The following is a 21,730-nucleotide window of genomic DNA, read 5'->3' as shown; positions in this document are numbered from 1 at the left end:
TGCCTAGTGCATGGAGAGGCCAAAAAAAAAAAAAAGGCATCAGATCCCCTGGAACTGGAGTTCCAGGTAGTTGTAAGGTGCCATGAAGATGCTAGGAAGCAAACCCGAGTCCTCTGGAAGCTCAGCCAGTGCTCTTAACGGATGAGCTGTCTCTCTAGCCCAGTCATGAGTAACTGTGGCTCAGGATGAGTGGGAGGAGCCAGAAGTTGGGAGGCCAACTTGAATAACATAGGGGAGATGCAATGTTTTGAAAAAGGCAAGTTCTCAGCCCCTTCATCCAGACCTTCCAACACATCAGTCCTGTAGGCTGGCCAGAGCCTTCTGAGGGGCTCTGAGTTTGAGAAGCAGTGACACTGTCTCAGCCATGTGGACACTTAGCTCCAGGGCCCCAGAAACTCTCTCCAGCAGCCAAGGGTGCAGTCCACCTTAGGACCATAGCTTAACCACCCCCTTAATTGAAGTGTCTAATTAGTGCCCCATCCAAATTAGTGTGAGGTTTTCATCGGCTACCACGTCTGTTCTTTTCCTCTGGCATGATGGGCCATCTGTTTTTGTTACAGTCCGTTTTAAATACTTCTTGTCACATAATTAAATTGTAATGTTCTACTTCAAGAGAGAAATCAGAGGCTTAGGGGAAGAAATGAGACCTCCTTGGTGTTGGCATATCCACCAATCTGTAACGGTGCATGGGAAGGGCAGGGCTAGGCACCAGGAGGGGTTTCCAGGGGCATTGAGGTGGCTGCCACTTGGAAGGCAAGAATGCTACCACTAAAGCCCCCATCACCCTGTGGCCTCACAGCTTTTTAGCATTATTTCCTGGTGGTGCTTGTAGTCAGTCCACCTGCTGGGAGGCCAGAGACAGGCTCAAAGGCCAAGGAGCCTGGAGGAAATGGCACCCAGTTCCCAGTGAGAAACCCTGTCAGAAAAAAGGCAAGGTGGGTAAATCCTGAGGAATGACACTCAAGGTTGACCTCTGACCCATAACACATACGTATGCACATAAATATATGTGCATACATGCACAAACACACACACACTGGTTTCATGGAATGGTTTTTAGCTTTCACTGTATGTAACCCCATTATTTTTATTTCTTTTTAAGGAAGTACTGATTTACTTCCACTAAAGTGATTTTTCTAACCCACTAGTATGTAACACCCAATTGTTAAAAACCACAGCAGTGGAGACAGGGTCCGCTGGAGGACAGTTTCCTAGGAAACCAATGGTGGGTGTTGATGCTAACTGCTTGGGTGGGGCCAAGATGATGACAGATGTCAAAACAATATGCAAAGCCTATACCAGCAAAAGGACAAACGCCTGCTGCGATTTGGTGTCTATGAGAGAAGAAATGTGTCCTTCCATAGTTTTTGTATCTATCTGTGGAGAGGCTCCTGGGTATTTAGGGGGCCAGGGTCACAGTTCCTTGAAGAGAATTATTCCCCTTTGCATGGAGTCTTCGAATGCCTCAGTCTTCCTCAGCAGCCCAAAAGGGTTGGGATGTAGTTAGCAAGATGGGAGCCTGGAATTTGGGGCAAACCATGGGACAGAAACCATTCTCCTGTCTATGCTGGGCATACCCAGTATGGAGATGTTTCTTTAGAATAAGACCTAGGAGACAGATGTTTTCCTGACTGCAGCATCTGGATGGATAACCAGCTGACTTGCTGATCTCAAGCTAACCACATTCTCTTTGCTCGGTTATAGGCAGCCTAGGTTAGTCTATTGTCATTGTTGCTTTGTTTTGCTTTGTCTTTGTAAGTAAACACACTTTGATTATAATTGTTTAGGAAATAATATAGTGCACCTACACAGCTCCGAAACTGAGGTGCTCCAACCTGCTCTGTAATTTAAAAAACTGAGATATAACTCATATGCCATAAAATAGACCCTTTGTGGCACATTTTTCCTTCTGTATTCAGAGAACAATGTGACCATCGTCAGTATATAATTCCAACATATTTTTGTTATAAAACAAAGATAAAATCACTAAACACCATCCACAAGTAAAGACTTCCCAGTGCTGTCTCCCTCCCTGGTAACCACTGAGCTCCTTTCTGTTTCTGGATTGTTCTGTTCCAGACATCATCTGGATGGAGACTAGCGCTATGTGGCTTTTGTGTCTGGCTTCCCTCCTTGTCATAATCATTTTAGCACTCCTCCCTGCAGAGACATGCATGCCTCAGTGTTTCAGTCCTTCCCCTGAAGGACATACATGCCATAGCTGGCTCGTGCTTTCCTCACTGGAGTTTTAGTTGGGTTGTTTCCATTTGGGAGTAACCATGTGAGCATTTGAGTTTTTGTGATAACGTTTATCTTCATCTCTCTCAGGTGAACACCTTTATTTTTTTTTAATTTTTGTTTTTTTGACACAGGGTTTCTTTGTGTAGCTCTGGCTGTCCTGGAACTCACTCTGTAGACCAGGCTGGCCTTGAACTCACAGAGATTTGCCTGCCTCTGCCTCCCGAATGCTGGGATTAAAGGTGTACACCACCACTACCCAGCTCTGTTGAACTCCTTAAGAGAACTGTTGGACTGATTTCTAAGGAGTTTATATATTTTGTATTCACTCCTCCAGTATGTGTGGGTTTGTACTTTTCTATATCTTTGACAATATTTGTTATGTCTTTTTACTGTAGTCATAGTTATGGGTATGAAATAATTTTAATTGTATTTTCTTAAAGACTAAAGAATATTACATTTATGTATGTATTTTTTTATTTTGTGTGTTGGGCATTTTTAAATAGGTTTAACTGCTATTTGTATGTGTCATTGGAGAATGGTCTATTCAAACCCCTTTTCTCTTGTATGTTGCTCATGTGTGTAGGAAGTGTGTGTGTGTGTGTGTGTGTGTGTGTGTGTGTGTGTGTGTGTGTGTGTAAGCCAGAGGCCAATTCCAGGTCCTCCAGTTTAGCTAGTCTGTCTAGCCCCAGGCCCCAGGAATTCCCCATGGGTCACTCTTTCCTTTTGCATTCTTTGACTTAATCCTCTCTTTGTCTTGTCTTGGGAGGAATATAAGCTCCTGGGTTTTAAATGCTTCCCATTTCAACCTGGGCATTTACAGTTAGAAATGGGAGATAGAGCGAGCCTCTCTCAACCACATCCTGCGAGTTTTGACATTTTGCTTTCTGTTTCCTCCATTATTTCCTAATTTCCCTAGTGATATCTTCTCTGACCTGTTGGTTACTTAGGACTATGCTATGCGATTTCCACGTGTTTGCCAATCTTCCAGCTTTCCTCTCAATATTGAGTTCTAATTCCATTCCTTTGAGGTTGACAAGCACACACCGCCTGATATCAGTCCTAAACCCACTGGGCCTTGTTTTACAGCTACACACTCAGCCCATTCTAGAGAACTGTTTGTGTGTATTCAAGGGGAATATGTGTACTTTGTTTTTAAAATATTTGAGGACCAATGGCATGGCTCCTAGGGTAACAGCTCTTGACATCAAGCCTGATGACCTGAGGTCAGTGACCCAGACCCACATGGTAGGAGGAGAATCGACTCCCACAGGCTGTCCTCTGACCTACACACACCAGCACCGTGATACACATCCCCACGCACCCACACAAAATAAAGATATACAGAAATGTGTAAGTGTAGTAAAATATTTTGTGTTATCGTCTGTGCACATGTGTGGTGCATGGAGGTTCGAGGACAATTTTTAGGAGTCAGTTGTGTAATAAGTCAACAGAGACTTTATCCACAGAGCCATCTCACCGGCCCCAACGTGTGCCCTTCTTGCATGCACACACTGGTGCTTCCCATCAGCTTTGGGGTCTCGCGCACGAGTTCTCAGTGTGCCTTCCGGCTTCTGCTCCCTCCTCCTCTGTGCTGGGCTGCGTGCCTGGTGCTTCCCACACTCCACGTCACACCATTCCTGCAACAACCAAGACAACGGGAATGTTCTTATGAGCAGACGAGAGCAGCGAGAAGCAAAGCGCTCAGCGCCATGCTTGCCCCACTCCACAGGCCAGCTACTCTATTGCATTGTCCTAGTTTGACCCTTATCCCCAGAGGGACAAGCAGAACTGATGGGATTCCTCCAGCTGTCTGATTCCAGAACCCATATCCCAGCTCCCCTGAATCAGTGTCATCCCTGCTCTTGGTTTGCCTTCCTTGTCTGGTCAATCAAGGATTACAATGGACTAATGCTGGTCAGCCAACAAGCACTGAGTCTTCCTGCTACTTCCAGATGACCTGATGGAGGACAGTTCTGTGGCCTCAGTTACTTGGAGTCACACCAAGTTTCACTTGAAAACAATAAACCAGGAGTGGGCAAGCAACCACGTAACCCAATGTCTTTCTGTCCACCCTTTGCTCTATCCCATACCCCTTTGCAGAGGCAAAAGGCGACAAGGCTAAGTGGGTGTTCACTTGGCCCCTCATCTTCCTCCTCTGTGTCACCATCCCCAACTGCAGCAAGCCCCGCTGGGAGAAGTTCTTCATGGTCACCTTCGTCACGGCCACGCTGTGGATCGCCGTGTTCTCCTACCTCATGGTGTGGCTGGTGAGTGACAGCCCCTAATCAACCTCTTCTAGACTTCGGTCCCACCTGTGGACCCCTTTTCTGTGTGCCAGACACACAGGACAATTTTATAGAAGACCCATTTTGACCTCATAACATCCCCATGAAATAAATATTTTAGTGCCCCCATTTTATTGGTGGAGAAACCGAGGCATAGAGAACCCACAATTATATGAATAGCTGGGGCTAATGATAGCATTCTAAAACCCCCATTTCCTGCAGGGGCTTAGGAGAAATAAGAGGGACCATGGCTGCCATATGGCTTATTCCCATTCATTGTGACGCTCATCCGTCAGCTGCATGGCCCTCGTTAAATCATTTCCTTCTCCTCCTAACACAGAGGTCATCATCAGGGAAGGTGAGTGAGCAGGGCTTGACTGGTGAGACCTCTGTGGGCCCAGGGGCCTCTTTCCCTTCACCCTAGAGGAAGGATGCAGGTTAACAGGAAGGATGGGCTGTAGGAAGTCACATAGGGCCTTGCATATACTAGGCAAGTGTTTGATACTGAGCCACATACCATGCCCAAAAGAATAGTCCTTTCTCTTAAGACCATTACAATTGAGCAAGTGACTCACTGCCCCAACTCAGGGAGCCAACATGAGCCCCTCTGTGAAGCTGGGGTGGCCGCTATCACCTCTCAAGCTTGTTGGCCCATAGTTAAACACCTGCTCCCCAACCAGCCTCCATCTCATTTCCCTTCTTCCCAGCCTTTCGTGTGAAGAGCCCATATGTGTCCTGAATAGCACATGGAATATTTTTAGTTAGTTTGTTTGTTTGGGAGCTTGTTTTCTTGTGTTGGTATGAGAAAAGAGCCTGAAATAGTTTCTACCCACACCCCTAGAAGAAGATGACTCTCAAAGACAATAACAACCATACCTTAAAATAATTGAATCTCACTTCTTACTTTCCCTGAATAGAAAAGTCAGCCTTCTTTACATTTTAAAGGCACCAGTGATGTTACTTATTAAATCATATTCCCAAAACATAACAAGTTAAAAAAATAAAGTATTTTGTGACATTTGAGTAGGCATGGGAACTAAGAAGGCCAAATTAAAGAATTTGTGAAATTCTTTCTTCTCTCCTTAGGGAAAATGTCAGTGCTGTTCACTGTGCTCTAGTGGCAATGAGATGGGACACTCCCACCTTCAGCATCTTCATTTACAAATCCTGCTTTTGTTTGGAAAAACAGAGTCCTAGGCTAGGTTGGACTGGGGTCATGAGAGCCACCTTGCTGGGCTGATCTGACCTGTGGTATGACTTTGATGGCCTCGGTTTGGGGAAATAAAACCATCTTAATGATAAAAGCAGGTAAAAAAGATAGTGTCTCTGAGTTCACCTTGATCTCTAAGGTGTGACCAGTGCTTACTTCCATTTGTCCTAATGAGGCACCAAGGAGAAAAAGCTACCGGACTATCCCATCACCTTTAAGACTGTCTGTCACCTCCAAGGGGTGAAGAAGACCCAAATGCAAATGTTAGAGGTGCACACCTTTAATCCTAGCTCTTGGGAGGCAGAGGCAGGCTGATATCTGTTAGTTCTAGGCCAGCCTAGTCTACAGAGCAAGTTCCAGGAGGGTCAGGCTACAGAGAAATCTTATCTCAAAAAATAATTTTTAATAAAAAAAACAAGCACTGTCAATGTCAAGTAGAGGGCCCTTCGAATGGACTGTGCTTTCTAAAGCACAATTGGGGTCACTGAGGAACAAAGAGAAGCTGGGAGCACGGCTCTGCCTCCATTCAAAGTCTACATATCTGGAAGCTTGGAGCGCTGGGGTTTGAGTCCAGCGTAGAATAAGGCCCAAGACCCTGAAGTGTGTGGGCATACCTACAAGTTGTGCCCATCTTCTCCCCGCCTTGCTGTTTCTTAGGCTGTGGTTCAGTAGTTTAAGGAGAATCAGTTCTAGCAACTCCACAGTAGTTCAGTTACTGCCCTTAAGGTGTCCAGTGTCACTGATTCAAAACTCATATGTCACAGCCGGTGGCTTTGATCAACAGTGCGGATTTAGTGATGGTGGATCAGTTGCTCTTTTATCTCTGTCCTGATCCCTCCTTCCAAGTCGATGCATGTTAGCAGTGTGCCACAGTCTGAGAAGATGAGGTGTGTCTGTCTGTCTGTCTGTCTGTCTGTCTGTCCCCATTCAAGAGCAGGGGTGCATGGTAGCTTGTTGGACCCTCTCTCCATGTGGGCAGTATGTTCAAACTCATCTGTTGTTCTTCTCCCAGGGCTGTTTCTGTAATCCACACATATCGGCTGAGCCTGCACTTGGGAAACACCTTTAGTCTGGGGCCCTCAGAACCCTGAAATCTGATTGCTCTCGTTTTCTTGTCCCCGTTGAGTACAAACAAATGATTGAAATAAAGGGAAACATTGCGCCATGACCATGTGGCCCTGGCCAGGTATTCACCTTACACTTCCTCATTTCATCCTTACCACTGAGCCCATGAGAGAGCTGTGGCTCGGAGCAGCAAGCCTGATTGTCCAAAGTCATACAGCAGTTGCTGGGACTGGAACCATTAACTAGTGTACTGTTGCTGTTAAAAAAAAAAAAAAAAACATGGGCAGAAAGCAACCCAAAGGAGCTTAAAACCACTCACTAGTCATATCACATCCACACTCAAGAACAGAGAGAGAAGAGAATGCCTGGGTGCTCAGGGCTCAGCTCACTTTCTCCAGTCTTTTTCAGTTCAGGACCCAAAGCCAAGGGATGATGCTGCCCATAGTGGGCCGACTCTTCCCATGTCAATTAACAAAATTAAACAATCCCCCACATACATGCCCACAAGCCAATCTCATCTAGACAACTCCTCACTGATCCTGTCTTCACAGGTAATCCTAAGGTTATCTCAGGGTTTCTATTGTTATAATGAAGAACCGTGACCAAAGGAAATCGGGAAGGAAAGAGCTTAGTTGGCTTATGCTTCCGTATCACGGTTCATCATTGAAGGAAGGCAGGATAGGAACTCAAACTGGGCAGGAACCTGGAGGCAGGAGCTGAAGCAGAGGCCATGGAGGAGAGCTACTTACTGGCTTGCTCCTCATGCTTGATCAGCCTGGTTCGTTACAGAACCCAGGACCACCAGCCCAGGGATGGCTCCACCCACGATGGGATGGGCCCTTGCCTATTAATCACTAATTAAGAAAATGCCCTACAGCTGGATGTTATGGACACCTTTTCTCAATAGATTTTTCTTCCTTTCTGATAACTCTAACTTCTGTCAAGTTGACAATTAAAACTATCACAACTGAGACATGATCAGTTCTGAGGGACACCACTGTTGGTGATCTCTAGAAAGAGGCAAACTGCAACCAAGGGGGTAAGCCAGGGTGGTCCAAAGGCCTCTAAAACTTTCTATCTGGCTGCCCCAACTCTGCTGCTAATGGCTCCAGCAAGCTCCCCAGTGTCTTTATCTCAGAGGGCACTCACCGGCCAGTGAAACATTTGATCCAGTTGATCTGTGTCTTGGAGTGTCTTCTAAAGAAATAAAGACACGACAACTCAGAGATTGACGTACAGAGACACGACAACTCAGAGATTGACGTACAGACATGTAGCTGGGAAGGAGATGGAAGCATTTGCTTGGGAGTCCATGCTCCATTGAGAGCAGCTGGTGCCCATGGGCATTGGTACTTAGCCCCTCTGGCTCTCATTTGGCATAACAGTAGTGTCCTCCTCACCAGTGGCAGCAAATGATAGAACAGATAAGATTATTAAAGTGTGGTGGTTTGAAAGGGAGTGGCACTATCAGGAGGTGTGGCCTTGTTAGAGGAAGTGTGTCACTGTGAAGGTGGGCTTTGAGTTCCTATATATGCTCCAGCCACACTCAGTGAGACGTATCACTTCCTGTTGCCTGGGAAAGTTATAGAACTCTCAGCTACCTCTCCAGCACCACGTCTGCCTGAATGCTGCAATGTGCCACCATGATGTTGATAATAATGAGCTGAACCTCTGAACTATAAGTGAGCCAAGCCATCCAGTGAAAAGTTTCTCTTTATAAGAGTTGTCATGGTCATGGTGCCTCTTCATAGCAATAGAACACTGACTAAGACAGGGAGTAAGATACCTTTGTAGACTGCCTGGTATACAAGAAGTCCTTAATAGAAATTCAACAAGAAGCCATTGAAATATTAACCAGGGATGCGTTGTAATGCACAGGCCTTTAATCCCAGCACTGGGGAGTCAGAGACAGGAGAATCTGAGTTTGAGGCCAGCCTAGTCTGTACAGGTCCAGGCTAGCCAAGATTCTGTCTCAAAAAAAAAAAAACACTTTTTTTCCCATAAGAAGCTGTAGCTCCATTGGTAGGGTGCTTACCTGGCATGCATCAAGCCCTGGGTTCAGTCCCCAGCACATCATAAACCAGGTGTGCTGCTACATGCCTGTAATCCCAGCTTTTAGGAGGTAGATGGAAGCAGAAAGACTCAAAGTCACCCTTAGCTAAAGAGCATTTTCAAGACCAGCCTAGGCTACATGGGACCTTCCCCCCCAAAACAACTTTAAAAATAAGCCATATTCAAGATTTTTCTCCTAATTAAAACAATGCCACGTTTAATTTAAAAGCACACCGGGTAAGGAGCGTTTCCAGGGCTTTTTCATTGTGAGTTCACCCGATCTCTGACTCTGACCTCTTCTGCAGGTGACTATTATTGGATACACGCTTGGGATCCCTGATGTCATCATGGGCATCACCTTCCTGGCAGCGGGCACAAGTGTTCCAGACTGCATGGCCAGCTTAATTGTGGCAAGACAAGGTAAGGATAGAGTCTTAGCCGCCTGTGCCCCCTGGCAAGCTTCCCATCTTGGCTGACTGAGTTATGGCAAGTGGCAGCTGTCAAGTCCTGCTCAGAGGGAGACCATGGCACCTAGAATTTGTCATATATTAGATTCCCTTGTGGGAAGACTACTATTGTTGTGTCACTATTCCTGAGGGGACATAAACAAATATCTCTTCATAGTATATAAGGCACTGATGACAGAGCAAAGAAATGATTCCATCGAGGTCTAGCTTGGGATACCAGAGAGTTCACTGGCATTACTTACAAAGCATAGGTGAGGGAGGGGCTACCTATAGGACATGGGTAACCTCCAGACAGCTGCATTACTACAAAGTCCCACTCTACCATGGATGACAACCTCATGGGAGCTGCATCATGGAATCCACCCATCACTTCCTCCTGCATTTCAGCTACACTGGTGGGGAGGGGGATGTTAGAGCCAGTAGTAACCAAGAGGCAGGGGTGAGTGGTGGGATCGGAAGCAGGGGCTGGAAGTAGTAACCTACTTCCACAAGTTAGACTCCACTTCCCAATGGCTCCACATGTCTCCATATAGGACCACCATCCGGGGAACAAGTGTTCAGAGCATGAGCTTGTTGGAAACATTGTACATTCAAGCCACAACCAACAAATGAGAACCATGTCTGTCTCAGGCAGGCATCATGAAAATCCTAGACAATGGCTCTTTCCTATTCCTGAATTCTAGAAGATGTAAAGCGCTTTGCTTTGTATATTGGTTTTCTTTTGGGTTTATGAAATTACCCAGGTTGAGCAAAATGGAGAGTGGTTCACGGTCCTTGATGGCAAAACCAAAGGGCTGCTAAGCCTGGCGTTTCATTTTCTGTTCCATTCTACCAAGGAGACAGCATCCCAGAGTGGGCTAGCACATATCTTCCTGGGAAGCAAGAGTTTGAAAGTCCATGGGAGGGCAAGGCCAAACAGCAAGATGACCCTCGGGAAACAAGAGAAGAGGGCAGCACCAGGGAGAAAGGTTGACTCTGGAAGTAAAGACACATTCCTTCAAGAGATGCAAAGGTTGGGAAGACAGCATGGAGAGAAGACCGTGTCAGAGCATCAGGTAGTCAGGTGCCTGACAGAGAGAATTAGAGGCCATTGGAGGCAGCAGCTGAGGGGAATGGAACTTAATTGGGTGACCTTTGATGTTAGAATGTTTGCTTCCTAGGGCGGATCAACACAACTGAACTGAACCTTACTCAAAGTCTAAACCTGGGGCCTGTGGGACTGCCTGCTCTTCACGTCCCAGGAAGAGCCTGCTTGGCTCCCCTGTGAACTGCAGCTCTTTGCCTTATTCAGCCTGTATCTGTACCCCTTTAGGCTCTGCTTCTGTTGTCTCAGGCCATGTGTCTCCCTGTGTTTCTGCAGCCTCGCTTTCTTCTTATAGGACCGGCTGTCACTAGATTAGAGTCCGTTTAATTCAGTATAACTTTATTTAATGGCATCTGTAAAAATCCTAAATTCAGCCAGGCAGTGGTAGTGCATGCCTTTAATCCCTGCACTCGGGAGGCAGAGGCAGACAGATCTCTGTGAGTTTAAGACCAGCCTGGTCTACAAGAGCTGGTTCCAGGACAGCCTCCAAAGCCACAGAGAAACCCTGTCTCGAGAAACAAAACAAAATCTTAAATTATTCAGTCACCCACAGAAGCTTTGGGTAGACATGAATTGGAGTGGGGAGTGGGCAGCTCCTTACACAAATATAGTGAGTGCAAAGAACGATAAGGAATATGGGGCCTAGCTGGCACTCAGTCACGTGAACCTGGGAAAAGTTGGTCTCATGTATGGTCCATAGTACACAGGTGACAAAAGTCACCCCTGGGTGGGCACCAGGGAAAGACAACAGGACAAAAGGATGCTTGGTTTAAACACTGGCCAGTAGGAAGTATTGCAATTTGGGGGTCCCAAGTCAATGAATGAAAGGTCTTGTTTAGGAACAAGGGACAAGCAGAGTCCTATACTAGGACACTGTCTCACACTAGCTATACTGGAAGAAGTGTGAAGGGGGCCAGGGCTTGGGGTGCAAAGCTGTCATAAGGTAGCAGCGATGTGATCTACAGAACCCAATGACAAGGTCAGGGTTAGCAGCTTCTATGTGACAAAGGGCCCGTTCATCTGCGTTAACTGGGAGGTCACACAGGTCCTCTGACAGGAACTTCTGCACCAGGCCTCCTTACAAGCTCCCTGCAGGTCAAAGCATAGCCATGCAGGTATTGACTGGGGTGCTCACAATATATACAGACCCTCAGGCCCTGCACTGACCCTGCTCAATCAGGCCCTACATGTTACAAAAGTCCCTGGTGACTTGTGTGCTCATTAAGGTGTGTGTCACACAGCCCTAAGGCTCCCAGCCACCTGTGCAGCTCAGAGAAGTGCCCTGAGATGTACTCATCCACCCTCTAAATTCCAACACCTTTAGCCTGTCCTCACCAGGTAAAAGTAGCTGGTCCCAAATCATCACTGTATATTCCTTCAAGTTGCTACATGCTAAGAGCCTAGTAGACCAGGGTTGTGGAGATCCACATCTCAAAGCCCTAAGCTGCCAAGATTCTGAACTTTTTCATACCAAGGAGGAAGAGGCATGTGCTGGGGGTCACCAGAGGACAGCAGTGAGAAAGAGGGACAAGGAGTGGCCTGGCACACTGAAGGCTAATGAGGAGGCAGGTCTGGATGCTGGATGGACTTGCTCATGAAAGACACAGCTACCAAAGTGATGTTACGTTATTAGACATTCGTGTTTCAGGCTGGTTCCTTCTGCACTCACATTTGTGAGTTCCAGCTTACAATGTCAAGGTTTAGCCAACATGAGTCTTTTCTTAAAACTTGTTCTAATTAGTGATCCCCACCTCAAGGGAGGAAGTACCTCGGCTGTGTGACAAACAGGATCTTGGACAATGGAGCAGGAAGGGGAACAATGGCCTCTGATTTTTAAAGAGAAAGGTCACTTTTCAGAAACCACTGGAATGTGTTCCCAGATAAGGTCATGGATGCCACTGTCTAGGCTCAAATATGCATCATGGCTTGGTTGAAGTATGCTAGACCAGTATCCCGAGACTGGATCTCTAGCAAAGTATTAGCCCTTGGTCACCTGGTCACATGTGAGAGTGATAGTCCCACCCAAACTCAGCATAGATGAGGGAACTAAATGAGGCAGAGCCTGTGGTAGGGCCTTGAGAATGACAGCTAACCAACCTGACGGGAGAATAATGGAGGAACCTTTGTGTCACCATGTAGTCTTGGCTTACAGGTGATGCCCTGGCCTCTTTGTTCCTTGTCAGCTACATGGCATCTCTCTGGCTGGCAACTCACTCTCTGAGTTCCTCCTCTCAGCATTCTCCTAGTATGTCAGCCCCACCTATACTTCCTGCCTGTCCATTGGCTAAAACAGCTTTATTCATCAACCAATAGGAGAAACATATAGTCACAGCATACAGAAGGACATCCCCCATCATGGAGTCCATGAAGGATCTCCTTCCTTTGAACAGCACTGATGGAGGAGTCCAGAGAGGAAGTAGGGGTCCTCTGAGACCATCTCCTGATAGAAGGAATGTGTTGCTTATCCCCCAGGACTTGGAGACATGGCAGTCTCAAACACCATCGGAAGCAACGTGTTTGACATCCTGGTGGGGCTTGGCATCCCGTGGGGCCTGCAGACCATGGTCATTAATTATGGATCCACAGTAAGTCCTAGCACTTCCTAAAGAAGGGCACAGGTATGTTTCAGAGGGAAGAATGTTGCCCACCCAGTTCTTGGAGTTCTGGGGAGATGTGCTATCCTTTGTCCTTAGCACTTACTTTCTTTGATGACTTCTAGAACAGTCTAGTCTTGTCTGCAGGAGGGAGCCCGTGCTTGCTACATACTCATCAGTGTCTCTTCCTCTCCTCTTGCCTAAGCCCACCAGCACCTACCCCATCCTAGGCCACTTCCTCATGAACCAAGTACAGACATGAACCGATGGCTCCCCCATGTTGGGTCCTGACCATTCCTACATGCTCACCAGAGGGATCCCTGTGTTTCTCAAATGAGAGAATGAATATTTGAAGAGTGCTGAGCCTTTGGACTAGACTGACCAAGCAACTCAAGCTTTGTGTCCTGTGTGTTTCACTTTGCAGGTGAAGATCAACAGCCGGGGTCTGGTCTATTCCGTGGTGCTGCTGCTGGGCTCCGTCGCTCTCACTGTGAGTTTTACCATTTCAGGCTGGGAGCATCATGCATAATTCGTTTCATCCGTTCAGCCAGGCTGTGCACATCTCCTGTTACTTGCCCTCTGCAGTGATGGACAAAGCCAAGGAGATGTATATATTCAAAGATACCCAAAACCTACCCTTCCTTCCTTCCTTTCCTTGTTCCCTCCCTCCCTTCTTTTGCCAAGAGCAACTGCAGCCACCATGGTACTTCATCCTGGGCAAAAAAGATGTCACCAGGGGACCTGGGAGATGAGCTTGGTCAGTTAAGGCCAAGGACCTGAGTTTGAGTCCCAGAACCCATGTTATTAAAATGAAGGTTCATAGTGATGCATACTTGTAATTCAAGTCCCAGGAAAGTGGAGACAGGCATGTCCTCAGGGGCTCTCTGGCCACCTAACCTAGCCAAATTAGAATGTTCAGTGAGAGAGTCTATTTCAAAAAGAAGGTGAATAACATTTGAGGAATGACAGCCAAGATTGTCCTCTGGCCTCTACATGCACCCACATGCACCAATACATGTGCACACACAGACACACAAAGATGTCACTAGGGTTGTCCTGCTGTGTGATTGTGTTTCACTTCTTTCTGACTGGTCCAGTGAAAGAGAAACTCATCTTGGCTGCTGAGCTGACAAACAGGGAACATGACAGTCCTCAGCACAGCATGTAACAATAGAGAGGTCTTCCCGGTTCTCATGCCCAGACCTATGCCATGAACTTTATATCGGCGGTTTATTCAGTTCCTCCCACCCCAATGAGGAAGATACTATTATTCCCGTTTTGTGGGAGAAATCGAGGCTCAGGAGTTAAGCAATTTGCACAAGGTCATGGAATTAGCAAGTGGCAAAAAATGTGGTTTGAAGCCAGGTTTCTCTGTCTTTACAGAGTCCTGTGCTCTGTGTCGAGAAGGAGAGCTGTGGTCCAACCCAGAAAAGCTTTGATTCAGGGATAAGAGTAAGGGGGGGATCCTGTTCCCCCAACATATGTACAGTAAGTGGGGGAAGCAGAAGTTCACCCAGAATGGCTCGAGTGAGCCTGGAAAATATGCTTTGGAGAAACAATTATGATGCCAAGTTCTGAGGCAAAGGGGAAGATCTGGTTTCCTTAGAGAAGGGCAATGATGAGGACATGCTGTACCTTGAGGAAGTGGCCTGTCTCCTCAGGGAGGGCCAGTGTGTGAGAACGGCTGCTGTGGATTCAACCATGTCATGGGACAGGTCTCAGAGTCTAGTGTCAACTAGACCAGAACCTTGACTACATCTTCTAAAAAGTCCTGGAGTCCACACTCATGTTTGGTTAAAAGGGCCTTTGGGTTGCTAAGCCCCACCAAGCCCAGCTCTCCACCTGTCTCCTTCCAGGTCCTTGGCATCCACCTCAACAAATGGCGCCTGGACCGGAAGCTGGGCATCTACGTGCTGGTCCTCTATGCTGTCTTCCTGTGCTTCTCCATAATGATAGAGTTTAATGTCTTTACCTTCGTCAACTTGCCCATGTGCCGAGAAGACGACTAAAGCTGAGCTGTTGCCTGGGAAACTGCTGTGGCCACCATGATGCTGGCGTCCTCTCTCTCTCCTTCTCCACACAGGTCTCTCCTGCCTTGGCAGCCGCTGTCCATTCTTTCATGAGCCGGAAGGAGGGGCCAGCATGGTCTCTGTGTGGCCATGGTCCAGGCTGCTGGGCATGTGTCCCTGCAAGGCAGGGTCCAGGCATTTTTTGAGCAGCTCCACAGACTCTTGCCTGCCATCTGCAGGGACGCATCATGTCTCTTCTCTCTTGCACACTTTAGTCAACAGGACTTGTGTGTGCCGTTTGTCTTTCTTTTCCATGGGCAGCCTCAGAAATGAGTCAGTCAATGGACATGAGGTGTCCTAGATGAATGCAAAATAGGATGGTGATTGGCAATTGTCACCTCTGGGCCTGAGAAGGCAGATCGTGTCACCATGCGTATCCAAGTCTGCTGGGAACGCTGGAAACTTGAAAGAGACAAGGCATTCACCTGCAGGGGATTGAGACCACTGCAGTTATAGAAAAAATAGGAAGAGTGGAAGCATTATTTCCCAGTAGAAGAGAGAAAAGCAAGCGAACACTGTTATCCTTTTTATCGACACATTCAGAAAATGAGCAATGAAATATTAAAAATAAAGCGTCACATATAGATCATCATACTTGAAGAATATCATTCCGCACAAAAGGATCATTGACAGGGGCCAAAAAGGTTACCCTTGGAGAAAAAAAATGAATCCTTTGTGTCTCATCTTGTGCTGGCTCCGGGACAGTTTGGTTTGGAATAGAAAAAGGTGGACGACCACACAGAAACAGGTGCTAACTCAGAGACACAGTGGGGAACGTAGTCGAGCTACACATTTCAGACCTTAGGATGCCATGCACCTCCCCTTCAGGTTTGTAACTTCTCTGTTAATGCTCTCCTTTCAAAACCACCCCACCGAGAGACCAACCAATTGCAGAAGTGATAGTTATGGAGAGAAGAGAGTGCCTACAAATCACTCTCCTGGTTAGCTGAAGCCAAGTCTGAAAAACGTACCTTAGAATTTTTAGAGCTAAGTTTTTTTTCAACTTCAGAGTTTGCTCCACGTACAAGGCCAGGGATGGGAGATGGACCCAAGCACAGGCAAATATGAAACAATGTCTGATTGCTTCATAGCTCTGAGATCTCTGTAACAGTTTCCTGACTATAAACCATTCCTGGGTTCTAATGAGAAAGCACAAATTAATTTTATATAGTGAGGTTTTTATTTTTTTAATGTTTCTATTGCAAAAGTCTATCAGACCTGATGCACTTTGAATACTGAGATATTTTGCACAGTAGAAGGCATGGGGATGACCCAGGGTAATGAGAGAATTTTTAGTGATATTAACCTTGGTGGTTTCTATAAATCCAGCAGCTGAGTCCTTCTGGGCCCATGATGGAATCTATAGTGATGTTCTCTGAATTTCAAGGGACAAAGTATTCAAGCTTGTGTTTCCTAAGCAGAACTATGATGAGACCTCACTCCCATTACCAGCCTTCAATGCCGGGTTCACGTCAGTGTTAGTAGCTCCGGATAAGCTCAGTGACCTTCAGAGCAAGACGGCGGGATTTCCCTTAAAAAGAATAGCTAAGCCCAAGGGAAGGAGCCTGAAGGTGCCTAGGTACAAGCTCAGCTGCAAGAGGCTTCAGAGTTGGTGTCTGTGCATGCATGCACACACGCACACACGTACACATGCACACACATCAGTTTCACAGACACATACTAGCTCTGAATGCTTCTGTCTTCCTGTGAGCCTCCTAGCTGCTCTGTCATGTATGAATGATGCTCAGTTCAACAGCAATTGACATCAAATGGATCTAGCTTAGCTTCAGGATGTAGCAGAGCTGGGACAAAAGGTACCCATCACCCCTCCCAAGTTAGCTAGTACACCTGATTGGCCAGCCTGGCACAGTGGCACAAGTGTGACTTCACTCTTAGTGGAGGTGTGTGGATCCTATTTCTTGGGTCAAAACCCCATGGAATATTTAATTTACCCAGAAGTTTCCAAAATCATAGTCTAATGCCTACCCTTACTGAATGTCCCGATTTTTTTCCCCTGAAAAAAAAAAAAGCCCAAATGCTATGTTTTAGATTGTCAAGGTGCAAGATACAGCCTCTGAGGGTCCACAGTGATGTTTTGATCCTCTGGGCCTCGTATAGCTTCCAGAGAACATCCCAGCTGCATGCCCCATACTTCAAAATCTGATGGAAGCTATAAAACATCTTACAACTGCAGTTAGAGATGGAAAATTATGCTTTTGGTATGTAGGGCATCCCTCATGCTAGTTTTCTTTGGTCTTTAATGTGCCAATGTTCCTTAAAGGCCCTGGGCATCTCTCATGTCTAGGAAGCTATAGGCTGAAAGTAAAAAGTTCTCTGTTTTTATCTAAGTATTTTTTTTCCTCATGAGTTTCACAATTCATTTGGTAATATAGGCCTACGTTTCTAAAACCATGCTTCCATTACTATACAGAATCACTTCCTTTGCTTTATCCCTAAAACTAAATTAGCATGGTGTAATTACTACTTCTGTCAAAAAAATTAGACAATTAAAAAAATACATGTAGCTTTTTGTTCCCTTCAGAGGCAGGAAAACAAACACTAACTGCTGTGTTAAAATGGAAGATGTTTTGTCTCTCTTCTGGCCTCTCTCCTCCCAGAATCCTTTGCAGGACTGGGGTGGGGCAGCCTGTCGACAGAGAGACGATGGTGACTGAGGGAGGCTTGGCTCGTTTCTCCTGGGGAAGCAGGAGAGCCCAGCACAGCACTGGAAGCTGCTCTCTGTGGCCTCACCCTCCCCTGGGTGTAATATTGGGCTGTTCTTGTCCCATACTAGGTCTGGTCCACCTTGGCTTGTCCCCTCCCCCCGGAAGTCAGCAGCGAATGGCAGACACCTTTAAACCCACAGAGGCTCTGATGTCCACCTACACACTATCCCAATCCTGCCTGGGCCCCTGAGGGAAGGCTTGGCCTCTCTTTGCCACCTGCCTTCCCTCTTTTGTAAGTTACCCTTGTAAATGGATGGAAAAGATAGCTGTGTTTTTGGTAGGTACTTAAGGAACAAAGAACTTGCTGGTTAGAGTTTAAATCACCAGGAGATTGAACCCATCAGCCAGATTTTAAATACATGCCAGAGGTGCTCTGATGTCTCCCAACACAATCTCTGCAGGAGTCATCCTCTGAGGCAGTGAGCAGATGTATCCAGGATACATGAGGGCATCCATACCTGGGGATAGCTCAGATACCATGTTGTGTCCATAGAAATGTCTAGACATTTTTGAAAATGATCTCTGGTTAACTCTTGAGTGACAAGAAATCTTGATTCCTACCAGCTGACTACCTAAGACCCTGCCACTCTGAGCCGGGATCCCTCTGTCCCAGTGTAGACTCACTCAGAGAGCACCCCACTTTCTCCAGGTATGAACACTCCCCCCTTGGTTCTCTGGTCTCTGCAGCTTATCACATCCAACGAGCTCCTCAAGGGTCATACCCCAACTAGATAGGTTTCCTCAAAGTCTAGAGCAGTGGTTCTCAACCTGTGGGTCTTAACCCCTTTGTGGAGGGAGGGGGGTCAAACAACCTTTCACAGGGGTTGGCCTAAAGCCATCAGAAAATACAGATACTACATTGCATTACACAATGCAAAAGTACTGTTGTGAAGTAGCAGCAAAAACAATGTTATGGTTTGGGTCACCACAGCATGAGGAACTGTATTAGGAAGGTTGAGAACCACCCATCTAGAGAAGGGGCCCTTCCTGTTTTATATATTTGGTCGTGAGCCTAGCCTTTAATGGCTGAGCCGTCTCTCCAGCCCTGCCATTCCTATTTTGTAGGCAATTCTTTGCACTGTCAGTTATGTGGGCACAGGAGAGAGACTTTCATGGGCTCCACCCACAGGGCAGAGACAGCAGACTCTGAAACATAGCAAGCCCTCTTCTAGCCCTGCGGGCATGAGGCTTACACCTTGATACAGAGCACTGGTGTCTAAACGGCACATTCCCAGGGCACCAGCAGAGTGGTCCTACGTGTGGTTTCTCTGAAGCCACAGTATCATCTACAAAGTTCACATACATGAACCATGTAGTCATGTATGGGTGTACATGATATATATCCCCCAAAAATCTAATGTTTCCAGTAAGTTTACAATTTGGTATGGCCCAGGACTGTGTGTTGGACACTCCTGATATTTTTTTTATAAGAGCAGCGTCAACCTGGGTACTAGCCTTGTGACTCGCTTCATGCCTAACTGGGGACAAAGTCCCTTCATCACAGTGCCACCCAATACAAGCAAATGCATGCCTTCATGCAGTTGGAAAAAGGGGTACTCTCTCTACCTCTGCCACCCACGAGGGGCTGTCATTTTAAGGAAGCCAGATGAGTGGTCTGGGAGCTTTGGTTATCCCAGGGCAGTGGTGGCAGGTGGGGGTGGGGGTTAAGCATTTTAGCTTTTCAACCATCTTTGCTTTCCAGTTTCCATGTACCTCTGCTGAATCCTCAAATACCACCACACACCCCCATACCCACACATGCACTGCTAGGAGTCAGGGCTCCCTGTTGAGGTGTCTTCAACCCCACTGTTTCCTGTCCAGTTGTCCAAGTGGTATAGCTTCCTCCACTCCCTGCAGCAGGGCTGAAATAGAATCTCCTCTAATGTGCCCTGGTGTAGACCTGGGACTCTGGGAAGCGTCTAGTGTTGAGAACACAGTCTACTTCTGTGAAGGTCAAGGCTGTGGCTGTGTGTCTTGTCTATCCGTTACATTGACAGGGCCAAGGCTTGCCTACTCCTTGTTAAAATCCAGGATAGATGCCAGCATGACCCATATCTCTTCCCATGGTACTGCCATAATCCAAGCAGTGGCTGCTTAGGCACAATGCTGGTCAGGACTTTTCCATCCATGAGTTCAAGAAAATTCTTAATCCTGGAGAGAGCCTGGGCCTTCCCTATTCCATCCTTAGAAAACAAGTTAATCTGTTATTATTTTAGCTATTAAAAGAAGAGGCCATGTCACTTTTGGTTTGGTATGATCAGCTTTTGCCTACTAAGGAAGGGTCCAAGACAGCATTTGCCTTTCATCACTCTAGAATTCCCAACAGGGAAGTTTTGGGGTCCACTCTGGGGAAACACATAGTCCTCTTCCAATAGGAGGACTTCTCCTACTTCTGAACATGCCTGGGACCGAGACAGTGACGCTCTGTTCACTAAGTGAAGTGCTCGGTTGGGGGGGGGGGGAGATGTTCTAGCTGCTGGTTGTCCTGCCTCACTTTGAGCCTCTACCCCTCTGAGCCGTGGACCCTGTGACTATGCTCTGGCTTCTTCCATCTGACCTGCACCAAGTTCATTTGGGGACCAGGTAGACAAAGCTGTGGCAGATCCACTGTGGCTGACTTTGGGGGATCTCCAGTCTGTAGAGGATTGGCTGCCAGTCTGTGAGGCTGGATGTCCCATTCAGAGCACTCACTCCTGGCACTGCCCTCCCCCACATCTCCAAAGTCCTTCCTGATGTTTGATACAAAGACAGCTTTGATTACACAGAGGCAACAGAAGCCTGCCAGCCAGGCACACCAGATCCAGGGGCAGAGGTAGGACTGCCAAGGCAAGCTGGGCGTGAGGAGGCCAGGAACATCCAAGATGCCAAGTACCAGGCTGGACACAGTCCCCACCCCTGGGGAGGGGATTTGGACCTTTTCTCAACACAGCCTTGGCATACCAGGTCACAGGCAGATGAAAACAGAGGATTCTTGAATCTTGAAAGAGCCTCCTTAGAAACACTCCAAACCAAGAACTTCTGAGGCCATCCACATGCCGCCGCCGAGTACCCACAAGGCATCTGTAGCGTGCTGGGCTGCTCATCATCGTCTTTGTTCTTTCCCTAACAGGCAGAGCAGGAGCAAGGGTTGGAAAGCTGTAAATAATAAATATATTTATGCCGCTATTTATTTTTTCAATAACTGTGACCTCCTGCACTGTGAATGCTCTGTGATATGAGATTCTTAGTTTAATAAAACTGTCATTAAATTTGAATGAATTACTGTTATTGGTTCCTAAACACTGGCATGAGTTTACTTTTATTGTGAAGAAAACAAACAAGTAAAATATGAAACTAAACCTTTATGAGAAACCTAGCAGTCAGTATTATGATACAATATATGAAAACCCTGTACACGGTCATACAATAAACAAGCACAGGTTATCTGTCCTGATAGACCTTCCATCCACCATTTCATAGATACAGATGTGGGATTTTGTTTGTTTTAGGGAGGGTTGGAAAGAATTACACCAGAATAACAGCCATTGGAAACCATTCTATTTGCATATTGAGAAAAATAAACTTCAAAAAAAACAGATGAGAAGTTGGAGATTTTAATTACAGTGGTTGGAAATGGATAAAAAAAAAAAGTCGAGCTTGTGGTGCACCTAGACTAGCTGGGATGGCGTCCAGACCCTTCCCGAGTGGGAGCTCTGTCACCTCTCTGTGTCCCACCACACACTTTAAAGGGCTTCAGCTTAATTGTGACTGTCTTTAAATTCACTCTCCCTCGTGCACGCGTGCATGTTGCACGTGTTGTGGACACATCTGGGGTGCATGTGTGCATTTGGAGACCTGAGGTTGACTCCAGGTGTTGTCTTCTATTGCTCCCCACCTCATGTTTTTAGGCAGTATCTCTCACCGAAAACAGCACCGCTGTATGACTGAGCCAGCATAC

General features: G+C 46.7%; 1 protein-coding gene across 2 annotated transcripts in view; it reads left to right on the top strand.

Moving 5' to 3' along the window:
- The window catches only part of Slc24a4 (solute carrier family 24 member 4), a 135,072-nt gene extending 114,025 nt beyond the window's left edge, over positions 1-21,047 (top strand). For both annotated transcript variants that reach the window (XM_005068390.4, XM_005068391.4), the window contains exons 13-17: positions 4,342-4,508; positions 9,159-9,273; positions 12,877-12,989; positions 13,423-13,488; positions 14,855-21,047. In XM_005068390.4, coding sequence (XP_005068447.1) covers positions 4,342-4,508; positions 9,159-9,273; positions 12,877-12,989; positions 13,423-13,488; positions 14,855-15,007 — 614 coding nt within the window. In that variant the 3' untranslated portion in view covers positions 15,008-21,047. The remainder of the gene's footprint in view (positions 1-4,341; positions 4,509-9,158; positions 9,274-12,876; positions 12,990-13,422; positions 13,489-14,854) is intronic.
- Positions 21,048-21,730: the final 683 nt, after the last annotated feature.

The sequence above is a fragment of the Mesocricetus auratus genome, unplaced genomic scaffold (genome assembly GCF_017639785.1).
Source record: "Mesocricetus auratus isolate SY011 unplaced genomic scaffold, BCM_Maur_2.0 Super-Scaffold_15014, whole genome shotgun sequence".
Taxonomy (NCBI): domain Eukaryota; kingdom Metazoa; phylum Chordata; class Mammalia; order Rodentia; family Cricetidae; genus Mesocricetus; species Mesocricetus auratus.
This window is presented reverse-complemented; position numbering and strand designations above follow the sequence as displayed.